Source organism: Gossypium hirsutum, chromosome A08 (assembly GCF_007990345.1).
Source record: "Gossypium hirsutum isolate 1008001.06 chromosome A08, Gossypium_hirsutum_v2.1, whole genome shotgun sequence".
NCBI classification, from domain to species: domain Eukaryota; kingdom Viridiplantae; phylum Streptophyta; class Magnoliopsida; order Malvales; family Malvaceae; genus Gossypium; species Gossypium hirsutum.
In genome coordinates this window covers 5,330,366-5,350,149 of record NC_053431.1, presented here as the reverse complement: position 1 = coordinate 5,350,149, position 19,784 = coordinate 5,330,366, and the positions used below count along the sequence as shown (strand labels likewise).

Sequence of the window (19,784 nt, the reverse complement as noted above, 5' to 3'; positions counted from 1 at the left end):
TAGATGGTGGGTAAGATGTTGCCCACATCTACCTAACCATTTTTTTTATTTGTAAAGTTTTAATTTATTTAAAATATGAGTTAAATTTAAATTTAAATATTTAAAGTTTGAGTTAAACTTAATTCAGCTTGTTCTTAAGTTTATAATATATTATTTTTATTTCATTTTATGCATTATGTAATTTATATTAATTAAATATATTGCTATATAAATATTAAATAGTAAGGATAATTATTAAATTTATACATGAATTTTTATTTAATATGCAAATTGATATATAAATTTTGATTTGCTTCAATTATAAGTATAAAACTTTAATTGTAGTTCATATGTACATGTGAACTTTGATTTTGCTTAATTGTATTAATGAAATGAATACATTTACTTAAATAGAACGATGGTTAAAACTCTTGTCAAATACTCGTTTGACCCGAGTTTAAACCGTGTTACTCCCATCTTCTACATCTAATATTGTATAAAAAAAAGAAAAATATATAATGATGGTAAAAGAATTACAATAAAATTACTAAAAATAAAATAAAATAAAATAAAAATATTTTTAAAACTTAAAAAATAAATTAGTCTATTTAAACAAGTTCGGATAAATTATTTAGGAAGAGGGGTTAAATCGAGTGTCCTATAAATCGATACATATTGATTAACTTAAATTAAAAATATTGACTAAATCTAATCAAATTAATTGGATCGAAAATCAATAACCTAATTAATTTAACCACTACTTTAAGTCTAATTCTAAATGTCGTGGATCGAAATTCTTCATCATTAATTAAAGAAAAAAAACAGAAATTCTCCATCATCAACTCGTGTCAAAGAACGGAAACAAATGACATAATCTTTATCTACACACGCGAACAGGTTACCATATCTCCTTCGATCTCCATCTCGAGCCAAAATTCTCCTTCAATGTCCTTAACTCCCCATCCTGAATCCGTCTTAATCTTGTCTAAAATCAAAGATACTTCGTTATCTTATACTTTTTCTTCAATATTAGTACAAAGGAAATCGAAAATCCAGAGCTAAACGAACAATGGGTCCCGAATCCAGCTTAGCAACATCATCAACATCAACATCCACGCATTCCCCAACTGGGAAACGAAGCAGAGATCCTGAAGATGAGGTTTACCTTGACAATCTCCGCTCTCACAAGCGTTTTCTCAGCGAGGTTTCTTCTTTTCTTTTAAATGTTAAATTATTCATTTTTCAACTTTGTTTAATTGTATGCCAGATTTCCCAAGCGTTGAAAGTTTAAATTTCATATTAATTTATCTGGGTTGTTGTTATCACGGGTCACTATACTGTTATTATTTTAGAATTTAGATATTTGCATTAAAGGGCTTCAGTTATTGAAAAATTAAAATATTTGGTCGCAGATAATGGCGTCTAGTCTAAATGGGTTAACTGTTGGCGACTCACTTCCTGAAAATCTAATGGAATCTCCCGCTAGGTCTGAAGGCATGTTCTATACCAGGTTAGTTGTTGCCTTAAAGCTTAATCAACTAAGTATTTTTGCTAATTTAAGCTTTTTGATGGGTTTTTTCATGTCATGATTTCACCTTTGGAGTTAAGCTATATAATAAATGGAAACTACATTGGCTTCTTATAGAGACTTATTAATACTGGCATAGTGAAAGGACTTGAATATAGCTGTTCTTGGCTACTGTTGGACATCTTGATCAATTTAATCGAATATGATTGCTTCTTATTCCAATAGCTGTTATTGGTTGCTGATTGTGTAACAATGAAGTAAATCGTTTACAATTGCTTTATATTGCCATAGCTGTTCTCGGGTGCTAGAAATACAATTTGCAACATTACCTTTCTCTTTGTGGTTATTTATCAAGTGTTTCCTTCCTAACTATGGTGTTGATGTCATGTCAGTCTCTCTCTCCCCCCCCCCTTTTCTTTTGGTATAAAGAAGGTCTTAACATAGGATAAAAGGAAAAGGTTGCACATGCTGGGATTCAAACCCTAGCTTGCTGCTAAATATTACCTTCTAAGGGTGGCTGCATGTACAAATTGATATAAGCTCTGGGTTCTATATTGTATCTATCTTGAATGGGCTGAATGTGTTTTCCTTGTCATGAACTAGGCAACTGGGTTGCATCAACTGAAGGTCTTGTTTTCAGTTGTTATTTGATAATGATGACTGCATTATAAGAGGATAAGCGGGATTATGTTTCAAATTGTCTTTACTTCTATTCACTGGCCCAACAGTATGTTGAGTGAAACGAATTATCCAACAGCGATTGTAGGAGCAGCATGACATTTGCAAGTTGCGAATGCTAATTGTCAACATCAGTTTACTCTATTTTGTTTATCTACATATAACTTATCGCAGTTTAGTGTGTGTTTTTTTTCTCTACATTTTCAAATCAATTAGATGAAGTTTTTGCATCTTCGAAAACTCATCCGTCTTTATATTTCAAGGGATGAAATGTCATGGCAATATTCACCAATGTCAGAAGATTCAGATGATTCAAGATTTGGTGAGGCACCTATGAACACATGCTTATCCCATTCTGATAGCATGCCTACAAGTCCTGTTTCCCCATATAGATATCAAAGACCACTAAATGGTTTCTGCTCAACTTCTTCAACTAGTTCATACCCTTTGCATGGGAATGTTAGTACTGTTTCTTGTTCACTTCCCCGGCAAAGAGGGTCAGATACAGAGGGTTGGTTCCCATCTTCACCAAGTGATATTTGCCACTCTGCTGACTTAAGGAGGGCAGCACTCTTGCGGTCTGTACAGATGAGAACACAGCCTTCCAGTCCATCACCATTTGAATTGCCTTTTGGACCAGGCCAAGAGAATGTGCCTAATATTGAAGTTGAGGAACGACCATGCTCATTTATGAAGTCCTTAGTTGATGATCAAGAATATCAGATTGAGGAGTGTTCTTTGTTGTGTAACTCAGATCCTGAGTTCAGTCAAGAGAAATCTTGCAGAGCGCCAAGCATGAATTTGAAAGGGGATGATTCTGAGGATTAGATGCTTTGATTGATAAAAGCCGTCCTGAACATATTTGCAATGCAAGAATTGGACCTATTGTTGGAGCATGTAATAGACTTCTATATTACTTGGATTCGGGTGTGATTGTCAAATGTCCAATACAGCTATTTTCAATTTTTTTTCTAATTCTTTCCATGTATTTAGAGTGTCATGTTTTCATATTCACGTCCAAATTATTCTGGACATGAAAGCTTATAGAAAAATGAAGAGTCGGAGCAGCATAGATTTTGCAAAAAGCAAGTTGAACTTGAGCATATACATGTATGGTTGGTTCATTATAAACAGCTTCACATTTGAGTTTGTCAGTTGTTTCTTTGTCGTGCCTTGCACTGAGAATTGTCTGAACTTTAGAATTGCATAAATTGTTTACTCAGTTACAACTTAATGATTTTTCAGGCAATCAGAGCAACGTCCCCTTTTTAAATCATTATTCATATTTAAATGTTTCATTTCCAAGATAGGCGCCCGCAAAACAGATGGCATAAGTTCAGTATGGGTAATGATCAATTTGTTACCATTTTTAAGAGGCTTCAGTGCTTCATTCCGCACACTAAATCCTCAAGTGTTTCATTTACTGGAATCAATTTTTCTAGTTGGTTCAAGTTTTGCTTGTCAACACTCTTGCAAAGCATTGTTTTTGACTCATCATCATCATAAAAAAATTCATGAGTCAAAGAACCAATTATGTCTACACTAAACGTTCGACACCTAACTCAGATGATTTATCGCATCATAAACATTCAAAATTGACTATTCAACAACAAACTCCACAGTGATTGTGCCACTGCACAAATCCATTTTGGTTCTTACAGTGCTAAGAAATGAAGGAATTATCACTTTTCATATCTATTACATAAAAATATGGAAGAAAAATTAACGAGATAAGTGTCAAATTTATACATGGACTTTAATTTTGTACAATTATATACATGAAATTTGATTGTAATTCAAATATACACATAAAATTTTAACTTTAATTCAATAATATATATTTAAAGAAATAAATATATCATTTTACTTTTACATTGAATGAATATAATTATTTTTGTATGTAATATATAAATATAAAATAATGTTATATCAATAATTGTGTTAATAATTTAAGAGAATTGAATCAAATCAAAACTTCATGTATACAATTGCACAAAATCAAAGTTCATGTATAATTTTGATATTAATTCCTAGATCAATTTTCTAACTTTAACCAAAACATCTTCAGAATACTTTCTAGATAAACTACGGATCTATCTACCAACTAGATAATAACACTTGTTTCTTTAAAGGACCAACATTCAAAGTTGAGTAAAATGATAATGACATAACATTTATGGATGTGCCTAAATCGCACATAGCCCTTTTAATTCCTATATTAATTATTTTATAAGAAATTGCAAATATACCATAGCCTTTACATTTTAGGGATATCTTCTTATGATAGTGGAGACATTTTCTCTCGTACTTCCCTTTTCAAATTAGTTAGTTTTTTTTTTTTGTTAGTGTACAATTCTTTTCAAAACTTGATAGTGTGATACATTTTTAATGACATCAAGTCACGATATATTTACCTCTATTTTATGGAAAGTTTTAGGGGTATCTTTTTTTTTGATGATAGCAGAAACATTTTCTCTCATACTTACCTTGTTAACCCAACTAGCTTGTTTTTGTTAGTGCACAATTTTTTTCCAAAACTTTGCACAGTGTGATACATTTTTAATGACATCAAGTAACGATATATTTACCTCTATTTTACTGGAAGTTTTAGGGGTATCTTTTTTTTTTTTATGATAGCAAAGACATTTTCTCTCATACTTACCTTTTCAACCTGGCTAGCTTCTTTTTGCTATTGCATAATTCCTTCCAAAACTTAGCATAGTGTGGTACATGTTTAATGACATCAAGTAACTATATATTTACCTCCACTTTGCGGAAAGTTTCTAAGGATTTTTTTCTCTTAATTTCCTTTCTTATTTTTGGCTAGCATTTTAGGAAATAAAGGCAATATAACAATCAGTTCTTGTTTTTTAGGATTTGGTTCGATTTGCAGTTAATTGTCCTATCGTTCTATTATTTTTTTCAAGCCACAGTAACTATCGTGACCTTGATTCTGTCTAGGAGGGTCTTCCAACGTTATTTCACTCCTCAAGGTAAATACACTTGCGTTTTGCTTTAGATGACAATTTACCTTGTTTGGTCATTGATGCAGCGAGTTGACTTGGTTATTTAGATCCTGGATACTAGACTTTGGTTGCTGTTAAAATGTCATGGTTTCCTATTGAAATTTCTGAGTGTTAGTGACAATAGATTTCACAAGGTTTTCTAGGGATGTATATGAAGATTCCGGTTGTTGCATGGTTAGATTATGTCGATAATGTGGATTGAATTGTGTCCTGTTTCATAATTTAAATTGGGTGATCACTTCATCCTGAATGGTAAGTGTTGAAGTATAGATCATATCTTCATTGAGAAGGTCCTTGAAAATTTCCAACTGCTCTAACTTGTTCTTGAGAGCCATCTTAACCTATGCATATGTTTGTCGCATGATTGGGTGTAGCACATATTCCATACATCTCAACCTATACATATTACTTATAGTGATACGTCGAATAAAATTAGCAATATTATTAATTTTATTTTCCGAGGAGGATACACTTACTTTGTATACACTTCTTAGAAAATCAAGAATCAGCCCAAACTATTGAGAATTTACAACCATGGTAGATACAAGGTCGTGAGCGGCTTGAGGAGTCCTATTCACTAAGGCTCCACCGCTTACAATATCTACCATTTTCCTCTTCATAAGAAGTAAGACTTCATAGAAATGCTAGATAAGGGATTGCTTAGAAATACCCTGTCGCAGCTAGCTTGTGCACAACTTTTTAAACATTTTCCAGTAATCGTACAGTGATTCTAAATCTCTTTACTTGATTACACAAATCTACCTACAGATTCCGGCTACTCTAGATGTTGGAAAAAGATATTTTAAGAAACAAAGGGGTCATATCTGCCTAAGAGGCAACTGAGCCTGATGGTAAATGAAACAACCATTGTTTTGTCAAATTAGCCAAGGAAAATGGAAAAGGTAAAAGTTTAATTTGTTCCTTAGTTACCGCTTGTGGTTTCATGCTTGAACAAACAATATGAAATTCCTTAAGGTGTTTATGTGGATCTTCATTTTCCAAGCCATGGAATGCCGGGAGTAAGTGAATCAAACCTGATTTTAACTTGAATGGTACCTTCGGTTTGGGTAAGTGATGCAAAATGACTGATGATCTTTCGGTGCAACAAGTTCCCTTATGGTTTGACTATTAGCCACGACTTCAATTTCTGTCTTAGTTTCGGTTTGGAAGTCTGCTTGAGCATCAGCTTTTTCCTCAGATGGCGAAAGGAAAAGAGATTCAAGTTGCTTGTTCTACTGGTTCGCTTCCTTCCTTAAGGTATGAGCAGAGCAGTCTTCTCAATTTCTAAATTGAACTCGAGTGTACCTGTGTTTTAAATTTGGTCATTAAAGAAATGAAAATAATTAAATACCAAGTCTCTGACAATGACGCCAAAACTTGATGGGTGCTTAATCCACCAATTTGATGAATTCTAGCTTCATGGCGGTTCTAACTTCAGTGTAGGAGTTAATCACGGATTATAGATTTTTTTTTAAAAATATTTGGCAAGTAATTAAAATGGTCGAAAAACAACTCGACAATAGAATAGAACAACATTAGAAGTGTCATCTGTTACCAGCTTTACAATATTAAAAAAAAACAAAAAAAAACAAGCTTTAAGTAATAGACTTAATTGTGCGGTTAATTAGGTTAGATTAGATTAGATTACTCAACCTCATAATATAACCTAATCCTACTAACCTTTCACTCCAACTATATTAATTTGTTCTAGTGAGTAGAAAAATAGACAATTATGGATCAATTTATCCTAATATCACTTTAACTATTAGACAAAAGGTCTTTCTTGAATCGATAAAAAAAAAAACGATTTTCGCTATGTCATCAAAAGGAAAATAAATAAATACAGAAAAAAAATTGAATTACAAACTCAAATCTCATAATCTCTTAATCGAGCTTGATTTACCCGATAAATTAATTGCTTAAAACTATGCGTAATGGAAGAGTAACAATAACAAAAAATCCCCTTGACTTATTGAAACTGGAAAAAGAAAAGAAGTGAAAAAGAGAGAACACGTCTCTCCCTAAAAAGCCGGAAAAATTCCCGTCTAATCTTAATTAAATAAAAATAAGTCTAATCATAATTAAAATATTAATAAAATATGTTATAAATTGAGTTTAAATGAAAATAACGATAGAATTAAAAAAATGTTTTAATCCTAAAATTTTAAAAAATTGTGCACCTTTAAACCCAATCTTCCGCGCAGCTTGTTTTCCAATATCTTGGATATGTATTGTTGTTATAAAAAATTAACAAATAATTATTAAAATTAATAGTATTCATATTCAAAAAGTATTAAAATGAATATAAAAAAGGTCACAACACATAGTCGTAATAAAATAAAATAATCCCCAGTGCACTTTTTAAAATTTGAGGAAGTGTAATGTAATGCCTTGCCGTAATTCTTTTCATAGGCACAGTAAATGGTTCTTCAATTGAAGCTCTCATAAATTGCGTTATTAATTTGAAGTTTTGAATTCTGCTTAAAATAAAATAAAAACTCAAAAAAGGGGGCAACATTTTGAAGAAATGCCGAATTAAATCACTGTTATAGCTAATTATAGTTCTTTACCTGCAGAAACATCCACTCAAAGGTTATAGAGTGAAATCCAAAATCCCGGGAATGGTCGGAAAACTGATCCTCAGAAAACGAGGACGAAAATTGAACCCCACCGGTGCGGTCAACAAGTGAATTAGTTCATGCAAAAGTTGATAGGATGTTCTTCTTGAGAGTTAGTTCATCAGCTTTTTCTGGGCTTATTGACTGCCACCAAGAACTCATTGTTAGAGCATATTATAATGGAGAAGTATGGTTCGTAAAGTTAATGGCAGCTTAACCACCCTACAAAGTGGGTATCGTTATCAAGTAAGTCTCATGTCACTCCGACTTCGGAGGGAATGGACACAAATACATGTCCAATATGGGTATTTTTATTTCTTTTCATGTACATAGAGAATAAAGAATATATCTCATTCTCGTGTCTAAATACGTGTAACGACAAGGAAAATTAAAAATTTGTTAATAATCTATCGTAAAACATGGTAGCAATGGCAGAGATATGAAGTTGTAACAGTCAAACCACAAGATTTCGAGAATAATCCTTACCTGGTCAAGAATGCGTTGCAGCCGCTCAACTTCCTTCTTTGGATAATCAGCACCTTTCTCCAAACAGCTTTTAGCAGCCTTCAAGTATATCTTTCCATACCTGACAATCAGCAAAATGAATGGTAAGCATACAACAATAGGCAATGAAAGAAAATCGAACTGAAAGTCAAACTGTATGATCTCTGGGTCACCAATTCAATCAATTCCACTAGTTTAATTAGGTTATTTAATTAAACTATAAATTAAATGTGGTTTTTATATTAAATATAGTAATTTGTTACAAATAAGATATATTATTTGTCTCAATAGTATGATCTTTATTATATGGTTATAAGTACTGTGATTTTCTACTGGTTCATTAGATTCCCAAGTTTTGGGTAGAGGCACACCGTAATGGTGGCCTACAAGCGACTTCGCCTCCCAAAAATTTGGGAATTTTTTATTTTCCTCTTGAAATTTTTAGAGAATTTTAGTTGTCTCAAGTATTTTAAAAAGTTATTTTCCGTTGAAGTTTTTAGAAATTTAATTGAGTTTACTATACTATTTAATTCTTTTTAAAAATTTTAATTAAGCTCTCTTAAAATCTTAAAGATTCTCATTAATCTGACAAAAATTTTAATTAGACCCTCGATTTTTTCTTTTTAAATTTTCATTTAAACTCCAAAAATTTTTGAAATTTTCATTAGACCTCCAAAACCTAATTCCAGCCACTGGTTTTGGAATGTTCCAGACCGGAAGGGCCACCAATTCCCTACTGAACCGGCTAATCCAGCCCGGTTTTATCAACACTGAAAGTAGCTCAATGACACAGAAAAATAAAAAAAATAGGAATTAACAAGTTCTCCCAGGGAGTTGAACATTGAGAAACCAATCCAATACCTGGAAGTGGAACCCTTAAGCTTCTGAACTTCCTCTTCGATCTTAGAAAAGACTATTTTCTTCTCGTCACCCCTAGCAGCCAGGAACTCCTGAACCGATGCATCCAAACTTGACAAAATACCAGACTACGCAGAAATAAGGGGGGAACAATTAATCTCATAAAGAAGTATTGGTAGTGAGAAACATGATGTACCAGTGTAAACTATGAGGTCTAACCTTTGAATTTAGCTGCCCTTTCGCGTCACGATTGGTGCCACACTTTTCATTGATGAAATTAACTAAATCATCCAAATCTCTGTCACCATTGTAATCTTCACCAGCTTTGTTTCCCTTTGAAAAGAGTTTCAATGTTGGAAGTCCACACACTTCATACCTGCACTTATAGTGTAAAGGCCTTGACATGCATCACATTCCCTCCCTTTATAAAGGAAAACCGAATTATTGGCTAAATTTACACTTACTTTTCACCTATACCGCGGTTTTTATCAACATCTAGGTCAGCTATTATTATATCTTCTTCCATTTTAAATACCGTCGCTACCTTTTCATAGGTCTGTACAGAGAAAAACAAAGGGTTAGAATGGAGATCGCTACTTGTATAGGAGTAATGATGCCTAATTTATTAAGCAAAGAAATAGATGCTTACAGGAGCAAGGCTTTTGCAATGGCCACACCTAGCAAAAAAATACCATGAGGTTCTTAAACATTTAAGAGGAATTTGAAACAGCTGAACAAGAAAAAGTCCATAACCTCTGTTATTTTTGCAAAATAAACCAAATGCTTACCAAGGAGCATAAAACTCAACCAACACGTCTTTGGTCTTGTCAAGGACAACCGCATCAAAATTATCAGCATTTAGCACTACAACATTGGATGCCACGGAGCCAGAGGGTATTTTCACATTGGTCCCTGTAAAACGATACATGAGCTTAGCAAAATCCTAGTAGGTTTTTGCCTTAGGGCATTAATCTACATTCAGTTAGTTAACCACAGGAAACACATAAGAAAGAAATCAAGACAGAATTTCCTAGATTCAGCAACCACAAACTATAACTTCTAAAAGGCAATAAAGACGAATGTACCTCCCCTATTCACAAACTCAGTAAGGGCCTCTGCGGTGCGAGGTCCTTCATACCTAGAGAAAATTTTCGATGTACTAAGCAATATTTTAAATAAAATGTTGTCACCAATTACAAAATACAAAACATGATTCGAACTTCCAATTTTAGTTTCTATGAGTTAAATTAGACTCACTTTTTAGGTTCCAAAGAGCCTTTAGGAAACCATTGAATTGTTGGGTAGCCTTGAACAGCCTTGAACACCATACTTGCTGCAAACACTCTTATGCTCATCACAGTCTACCTATACACCACATCAACAAAAAGGAAAAATGGAAAAAGAATCCAATAAAAACCGATAAAAATACCAAGAAAATTTTTCAATTTAGTATATTTTTCACAATCAATATTCGAAACAAAATACCTTATCAATAATAATCCATATGCTAATCTTTCCAATCAATAGAAATTGCAAGAAATACTTCATCATAGTAAAATTTTCATTATTATAAATCATTAACCTTTCCAATCAAGACGGATTTAGCCTTCTTAAAACTCTCTCCAAGCTTCTCATACTCGGGAGCTAGCTTCTTACAGTGTCCACACCTGTGGTTTGAGAAAACAATTACGTTGAGGATATAACTAGCAGGAACTTAGTTCTTCTTCTTCCATAGAAGAATCGATTATTCTAAATCCATAACCGATCACATAAATTTAATGTCTGTCTAAAAGGACTTATAGAAGATTCAAATTCTAGAGAAAATCAAACATGTTTTCTTTTCAATTGCTGAAGGTAAGATCTAAAGATCGAACAATGAGGATCTAACGAAAAACGAGAGGGAGAGAGGCGATGGAGAAATCATTACCAAGGAGCATAGAACTCGACGAGAGCGCCTTTGTCTTGACCAACTTCCTTGTGGAAGTTTTCTTCGGTTAATACGATAACATCGGCCGCCATTGCTGATGCCACTAACAAGGACAAGGCTCCAAAGGTTAACCATTGTTGGGAAGAAACCGAACAACCGAAACAAAGCGAAAGCACAACCGGTGTTCTTTCTCTCCTTATAACTCCTGTCAAAAATTATGGCAAGCACAATAGCACAAGATATGTTCTCTAGCAACCTTAATCAACCACAAATCAACTAATGCAACCACAACAAAAATAAATAGAGACACCGGTATTTTTACGTGGAAAACCCCTCTAAATCAAGGGTAAAAACCACGGGACTTTAGAGTCCGATAAAGAGCTCTACTATCATCAAATGTTCGACTACAAGATCACAATATCAAGCCTACAACAAGCATTCAACTCCGACAAGGCTAACAATATGTAATCTTTAGCAAAAGAGAGAAAAATGAGAGAACATCACCAAAAACTTAGCTGCTGAAAAATGGGTATTTCCGACGCTACAAGACTCGGATGAAAAATCCGACCGTACAAAGTCAAGAACACCTTATCGCCTAGCTGCTGTCCAAAAATCAGCTCAATCAAACCACGGATGAACCTTCGATCGAAGAGTTGATCACTGCTGCACCAAACTTGAAAAACTGAAATTTTCTTCTCTCTTTCTCTCTGTTTTAATTTGAGATTTTTTTTATTTTAGCTCTGCAAAAATTTCTGCCCACATCACCCGTTAAAAGCCCCCCAAAAATGGTTTTTGACAAAACCAAAAAGAGACAATAAAATGTGGCAGAAATTATGGGTTTCCCACATAGTGGGACCCATACCTAACAAATCTCCCCCTCCAACTATGTGGGGAATGCCTCCATACCGGAGGTCAAACAACATGCTTCAAACTTTCCTCTTGGTAAGGCCTTCGTCAACATATCAGCACCATTATCATTAGTGTGTATCTTCTCAAGCTCTAACAGCTTAGCTTCAAGAACATCTCGTATCCAATGGTACCTCACATCAATATGCTTAGATCTAGCATGAAAAGTTGAGTTCTTACCAAGATGAATAGCACTCTGGCTATCACAGTACAGGACATACTTCTCCTGAGTAAAACCAAGCTCATGCACAAACTTCTTCATCCAAAGCATCTCCTTACACGCTTCGGTTGCTGCAATGAACTCTGATTCGGTGGTGGACAATGCAACACAGTTTTGCAGTCTCGATTGCCATGCCACAGCTCCCCCTGCATAAGTGATTAAGTAACCTGAAGTAGATCTCCTCGAGTCAATGTCTCCGGCCATGTCTGAATCTGTATACCCAACAAGAACAGGTTTCTCATTGACAACAAACATCTAACTCTCTCAATCAATGTTCGGTTCATTCTTTCAGCTAACCCATTTAATTGTGGAGTCTTTGGTGGTGTTCTCTGATGTCTGATTCCCTGTCGTAGACAATACTCATGAAACGACCCTGTGTACTCGCCACCATTATCTGTACGAATGCACTTCAACTTCTTCCCAGTTTCCCTTTCAACTGATGCTTGAAACTGTTTAAACACCTCAAAGACTTGATTTTTAGACTTCAAAGTGTAAACCCATAGCTTTCTTGAACAATCATCAATGAAAGTCACAAAGTAAAGTGCACCACCATGTGATCTTACTTTTATCGGACCACAAACATCTGAATGGACCAACTCTAGCAACTCTGATTTCCTATGAGGAGGATGGCTTCTAAATGAAACTCTTCTCTGCTTTCCTGCTAGACAATGAGCACAATTCTTCAGTGTAGCATTCTTTAAACCCGAAAGTTGATTCTTCTTCGCTAAACAGCTAAGCCCCTTCTCACTCATGTGACTGAGTCGTTTATGCCACAACTCAGTTGAGCTGTCATTCAGTGTCACATTCACCATCTCTCGAGAAGTCAAAGCTTGCATCAAGTACAAATTTGAGCTCTTCTTTCCTCGAGCCACAACTAAGGAGCCTTTAGTCAGCTTCCACTGCCCTTCACTGAAGGTGTTACAAAATCCCTCATCATCAAGCTTTCCTGCAGAAATCAAATTCAAACGGATATCCGGTGCATGTCTGACATCCTTGAGAGGTAACTTTGTTCCATTGTTACTCACCAAGCTAACATCTCCCATACCAATAACCGAAACCAAACCATCATTACCCATCTTCAATACCCCAAAATCACCAGGAGTATAAGATGTGAAGAATTCCTTCCTCGACGTGACATGAAGTGATGCACCAGTATCAATCACCCAACTAGTCTCGTCGCATGCTAGGTTGACCAAATTATCATCACAAATAACTAACAGATTTTCACGAGTAACAGTAGCAACACACTCGAATTTTTCATTGTCATTCCGATCGTGTTTATCACCACCACCTTTGTTCTCTTTCTTCCACTTGAAGCAATATTTCTTGATATGACCTTTCTTACCACAATGATGACACTCAAGATTCTTGTATCTTGATCTTGACTTGCTTCGGCTTTTATCTCTACCCTTTCCATCTTTGTCTCTGTTTCTCCCCCTGTTCTCGATAACCAACACCTCGGACTGTGATGTAGAACCCTGAGATCTTCTTCTAACCTCTTCATTCAACACACCACTCTTAGCCAAATCCAAAGTAATAATACCCTGTGGGGCAGAATTAATGAGTGAGACTCGAAAGGTCTCCCAAGAGTCTGGTAGAGTAGCAAGCAACCAAAGTCCTAAAATCTCGTCATCAAATTTGACACCCATACCAAGCAACTGATTCATCACACTCTGAAATTCACTAACATGGTCAGCTATAGACATTCCTTCTTTATATTTCAGCGCCATCATTTTCTTCAGCAAAAACAACTTGTTATTGCCCGACCTCGAAGCATACAAGCTTTCAAGCTTCTCCCACAATGTTCGAGCATGTGTCTCCTGATCAATGTGGTTGTAAACATTTTCTTCAACAAATTGCCGAATAAAGCCACACACTTGTTGATGCTCAAATTCCCATTCTTCATCACTTTTGAATCGGGTTTTTGAGTAGTAAAGACCGGAAGATGCAAAGCCTTCACAAACAACAAGTCCTTCATTTTATTCCGCCAAAGTTGATAATTTGTGCCATTCAACATAATCATCTTGCTCGTATTAATTTCCATAATTATCTGACACAATAACCAAGCTCTGATACCAGTTTGTTGGGAAGAAACCGAACAACCGAAACAAAGCGAAAGCACAACCGGTGTTCTTTCTCTCCTTATAACTCCTGTCAAAAATTATGGCAAGCACAATAGCACAAGATATGTTCTCTAGCAACCTTAATCAACCACAAATCAACTAATGCAACCACAACAAAAATAAATAGAGACACCGGTATTTTTACGTGGAAAACCCCTCTAAATCAAGGGTAAAAACCACGGGACTTTAGAGTCCGATAAAGAGCTCTACTATCATCAAATGTTCGACTACAAGATCACAATATCAAGCCTACAACAAGCATTCAACTCCGACAAGGCTAACAATATGTAATCTTTAGCAAAAGAGAGAAAAATGAGAGAACATCACCAAAAACTTAGCTGCTGAAAAATGGGTATTTCCGACGCTACAAGACTCGGATGAAAAATCCGACCGTACAAAGTCAAGAACACCTTATCGCCTAGCTGCTGTCCAAAAATCAGCTCAATCGAACCACGGATGAACCTTCGATCGAAGAGTTGATCACTGCTGCACCAAACTTGAAAAACTGAAATTTTCTTCTCTCTTTCTCTCTGTTTTAATTTGAGATTTTTTTGTTTTAGCTCTGCAAAAATTTCTGCCCACATCACCCGTTAAAAGCCCCCCAAAAATGGCTTTTGACAAAACCAAAAAGAGACAATAAAGTGTGGCAGAAATTATGGGTTTCCCACATAGTGGGACCCATACCTAACAAACCATATCTGAGATTTCTCCATTTTTGTTCTTTTGTTTTCCCTCTTTTTATAATTGAGCTTCCTCCAATTTTATACTCTGGTTTTCGATATTTTTTCCCGGTCTAAGGCTTGCCAAACAAACAAAATCGTTACCTGTCGATTTCGAATGGATTTATTATATAGGTTCTCTCTTTTGAAATTTAGTGATTTTAGTTTTGTATAAATATTTGGGAGGTCCGTGTATTCTAAGAATTAAATTAAATTAGCTTCGTATTATTAAATAGATTAATTTTTTACTGTATAATAATTGTTTTAAAATTATTTTTTTAATTGTAGTCATGGTAATTTTAAGAGAGGCAATCAGGGGCCTTGGCTTCCAAATTTGAAAATCATGCAATTTAGTTTATTTATTAATAATGAAATTGTAAGTTAATACACGGTAAGATTGAATTTTGGCCCCCAAAATGAATATTTTTTATTTAATCCCTTTTGAAAATGATGAAATCAAAAATTAATAAATAGTAAAATTACATTTTGACCTCTTCAAAAAATTAAAATTCAATTCCTACTCCATTAAAAGAATTTTTATATTCTCCCCTGATTGTAATTCAATTCTAAATAAAATGTTTCATTTATAAAATTATAAAAACTTTAAAAATATTAGCTATGTTAAATAATAAATGATATTTTTATAGAATAAATATTAACTCTGTTCTAATTTAGTATTATCTAATTCTTTTTAATAATAAGAAAATTAAATTGATCTATTTAATAGTAAAGAGACTAATTTAATCAAGTGCCTTGAATCCAATTCTTAAATATTTTTTGGACCTAATCAGTACATCAACTTCAAAACGGCTAATCAAGTTGATATTTATTTGGTGCAATTGCAATAGACATGAACGTAAAGTTTATTATAGTGTGTAGAAGCAACATTGGCTTTTTATTATTATTAAAAAAATAACCCAAAATTTTTTATTAATTATAAAATTGGATCATTTTTTTATTATGTACATAAATGACCTAAAATAAATAGTGAAAATGAGTGGAGCCAAAGAGACTGGCATCATCCACTTACCACATCAGCCAACCATTGACTGCTAGAATTAAAAAAAATAATTTTTTAGGTAATGCCAATTTATTTAGCGTTACTTGTATAAATACCACATTCAAAATTAGTCTTTTTGTGTATTTTGTGGGGCAGAAAATAAATTTTGGGAGGTGCCAATTTATTTGACGTGAGTAATAATAAAATAGTGTTGGAGCTAAATAAATTGGTGTCACCACTTTTATTATGTTAAACATTTTTTTAAGTGATTTTTTTACTTAAATTATTCTTTTATTTGGTGGTGTCATAAAGAATGAGTGATTACCATGTTGCCAGCAATTTTTTTTTTGAGTTTTTTTAAATTATTTTTTAAATCGTCAGCGTAAATAGTTTGATGAAAAAAAAAACTGTATAATGCACCACCAAAAAAATAATAGCAAAGAAATTATTTTTTCTATTAAAAAAACTCAAAAAAAATTACTAGTAGCATGGTGGTCGTGCCATTTTTTACAACATCATCAAATAAAAAAAATAATTTGAGTTTTAAAAAAAAGTCTGACACAATAAAAGTAGCGAGGTTAATCTATTTGACTCCACCATTATTCTACATTGTTCACACCAAATAGATTGAGACTTCCCCAAAATTTAATTTCTGGCCCAAGAAATATGCTAAAATACTGGTATTAAAAGTGATATTTATACAAGTGACGCCAAATAAATTGGCAGCTTCTAAAAAATTAATTTTTTAATTTTAACAATCATTAATTATCTGACGTGACAAGTGAATGACGTCAATATTTTTGACTTTATTTATTTTTACTATTCATTTTAAGTCATTTACATACATAATAAAAAAATAGGTTATTTTTATAGTTAATGAAAAAAAAATTAGAGTTATTTATATTTATATATATATATATATAAACCAGCAACATCCAAATTACATATATGCTTGCTCCTCTTTAGGGAAATCTCTACCAATTTAAAATTTTACCATGGTTGTCTAAGGACGCCACGAGCTATTTTTTTCCACATGATAAGAATTAAGAAATGCATCTTTTTTCCTTTAAAAAATGTGCACAAATTTTATATTCATTTAGTTTAAGAAATTCATTAAAATAGTTGTATTAATATATATATTTGTATATGTTTTTTCCTGAATATGTCAAATTATCCTAAATTAAATATATAATTAACTATAAAAAAAAAATTGTAGTTGATAAATATTTACATCGTCCGCAATGTTTCTCCAGTAGAGTATTTAAAGTCATTATAATAAAACCAAAGTTGGTTATGTTAAAATTAGATTGTGTGGCACCACTCAAACGAATACGTTAGTTTTGAACACAATTGATATCTTAGACTTGTATATATTTTTTTTAATATATTACAGTCATTGATATAACTAAATCTTTAAAATTTTCTCATCCCTTTTCATAAAAAAGGAAACGGAAATAATTCATTTAGTTCTCGTACTCATCTTCTTTTCTTTCTCCACACTTATTATTTCTTCATAAATAGCTTTAGCTCCATCTTCATTTGTTATCTAGTCTTTTAGGTTTTTTAAATCCAAAGGCTAAAAGCTTGATCAAACATTTTTTACATTACCTGCTGACGCTGATCTGAAGCTTCAGTAAGTCTATAGAGACTCTGACCAACCTTTCGAATGTCTAACATTGACTATTCCATTCCCAGGTCAAATGCTATTAAGAAATCATTTCCTATCCTTAAAAGTTGAAATAGAAGTAATTGATGAAAAGTGTAAGGAAGCATTGGGATAAGGCTTCAAAGCATTTATTGGGTCCTTCTACCTCAAAATCTATCATTTTTTGCCTTGAAACTACAAAGCGATTTTCAAAAGCAAACAAAGAGTCCTTGATGGTATCTCTTCTGGGTGATGGTAACCATGTGAGCTTGGAGCTAAACTCCAATTTGGACAATGCATATACCTATGAGGATGCGTTTAAAGAAGCTAACACTAAGTCACAAATGATGTAAATAAATTCACTTCTTGGCAAGATAATTACCAACAGTTTGACCATTGATGAACACAAAGTCCTTAATTTTAAAACTTATAAAACAAAAGTGTGTTAAGACTAAAGTTAATATATTTTTATTGAAAAAAATTATCTTATATTTTGATTTGATTGAATCATGTAGTTAATTTTTCATGAATTCATAATTTTAAGAGTTTGTGTAGTATGGATACAGTTTGAATTCATATTCAATTGAGATATCATAATGTTTTTTAAATTATTAATAATTTTTTATGGAGAATTTTCACTAAAAATAATAAAATATAATTTAACTTTTAATATAAAAACCTTCATTATACTTTCACCACTTAAAAGAGTCACATAGCAGTACATTTTCTCTTATGATAGGAGAAGACAAAATCACATACGAATACAATTTTGATGGATATTATTTGGTGGAATATACATTTTGGGACCTATGGAAAATGGATAACCCACTCTACAGGCTGAAGTTTCCATTTAAAACTAGCAAGATGAAACCACTTATCACCTCTTTAGGCATGACAATTCGCTAGAGCATTATAATTTGATTTAAAACGATATTTTAATTTCTAATTTATATGGATTTAGAAGATACTTTTATTTAATCATAGGTCTGTAAATTGAAAACTGAAAACCAACAATAACAAATAATAAAGTTTTTGTGCTTTTAGCTGTTATGGTTTTATTTGGACCAACTTTATTTGTTTTACATGAACTAAACTCTAACGAATTTTGTTTTAGAAATAATGATAATTTTTTCCCAATACGTTAGATGTTTAGTCTTTCAACTCTTATGAATCCCAAGAAGATAAGTTTGAGCAAACATTTTACCTGCAAAGTCGATCCTATGCTTTACCGAACCTGAGCAGTCGTCACCTCTTCCAATTTCTAACCATAGCTATTCCGTTCCTAGGTGAAATGGTTGCTATAAATCCCTTGTTTATCCTTGAATTTTTTTTTTTGGTAAAATAAGGTAGCCGAATACTCAGGTAGCAGCTCAAACAAAGCCATTCCTAGCAACCGTGGTTCCTGCTGAATCACATAGCAAAAGTTCGCTGTCCCTATAGGTGGATAATCATGGATATGCAAGCCAAAAGCAGCCTTGTTGGCTTCTCGGAAGACATGCTCGAATTTGATCTCCCACGAGCATCAACAGGGCTCATAGATACCTTGAACGAGTGCACAGAGGTTAGTCGAGTTCTCATTGCCATTCAACATGCAAAGAATGGTAATGTTGTCATTCTCAACTATAAGCCTTCTGATTCCTTCAAACCAAGCTAGTTGCAAGCCTCCATGATACTCCGAAGTTGTCTTTTGAACAGAACAAGCACCCACATTCTTTCAAAACCCGACAATCCACGAACCACAATTGTCACACAGCAGACCACCAACTGAAGCTCTTAGACTGCCTCGTTCCACAGCTGCATCTGCATTGAGCTTTATCCAATTCGTTGGCGGAAGTTTCCATCCAACTTGCAAAATTTGCCTATGCATCCTTGAAATTGAAGTAATTGATAGCAAAGCCAAAGACCATTGGACAAGGCTTAAAAGCTCTTGTTCGATCTCTCCACCTCAAAATCTGTCAATTTTTTTAGCCTTGAAGCTTGAATGATAACTAGCAATCCATTTTTGAAAGCAAACAGAGAGTCCTTGATGTTAATTGACAAAACTACAAGTAAA

At 33.4% G+C, this 19,784-nt stretch overlaps 1 protein-coding gene and 1 pseudogene across 1 annotated transcript; one reads left to right on the top strand and one right to left on the bottom strand.

Annotated features, from left to right (window-relative positions):
* The first annotated feature begins 779 nt into the window (after positions 1 to 779).
* On the top strand, positions 780 to 3,339 carry LOC107949554 (uncharacterized). Its single transcript, XM_016884248.2, has 3 exons — positions 780 to 1,183; positions 1,392 to 1,489; positions 2,449 to 3,339. The coding sequence occupies exons 1-3, from the start codon at positions 1,049 to 1,051 to the stop codon at positions 3,011 to 3,013; spliced, it is 798 nt and encodes a 265-aa protein (XP_016739737.1). The 5' UTR covers positions 780 to 1,048; the 3' UTR covers positions 3,014 to 3,339.
* Positions 3,340 to 5,673: 2,334 nt separating this feature from the next.
* Positions 5,674 to 11,273, bottom strand: LOC107886696 (protein disulfide-isomerase like 2-1-like; annotated as a pseudogene).
* Positions 11,274 to 19,784: the final 8,511 nt, after the last annotated feature.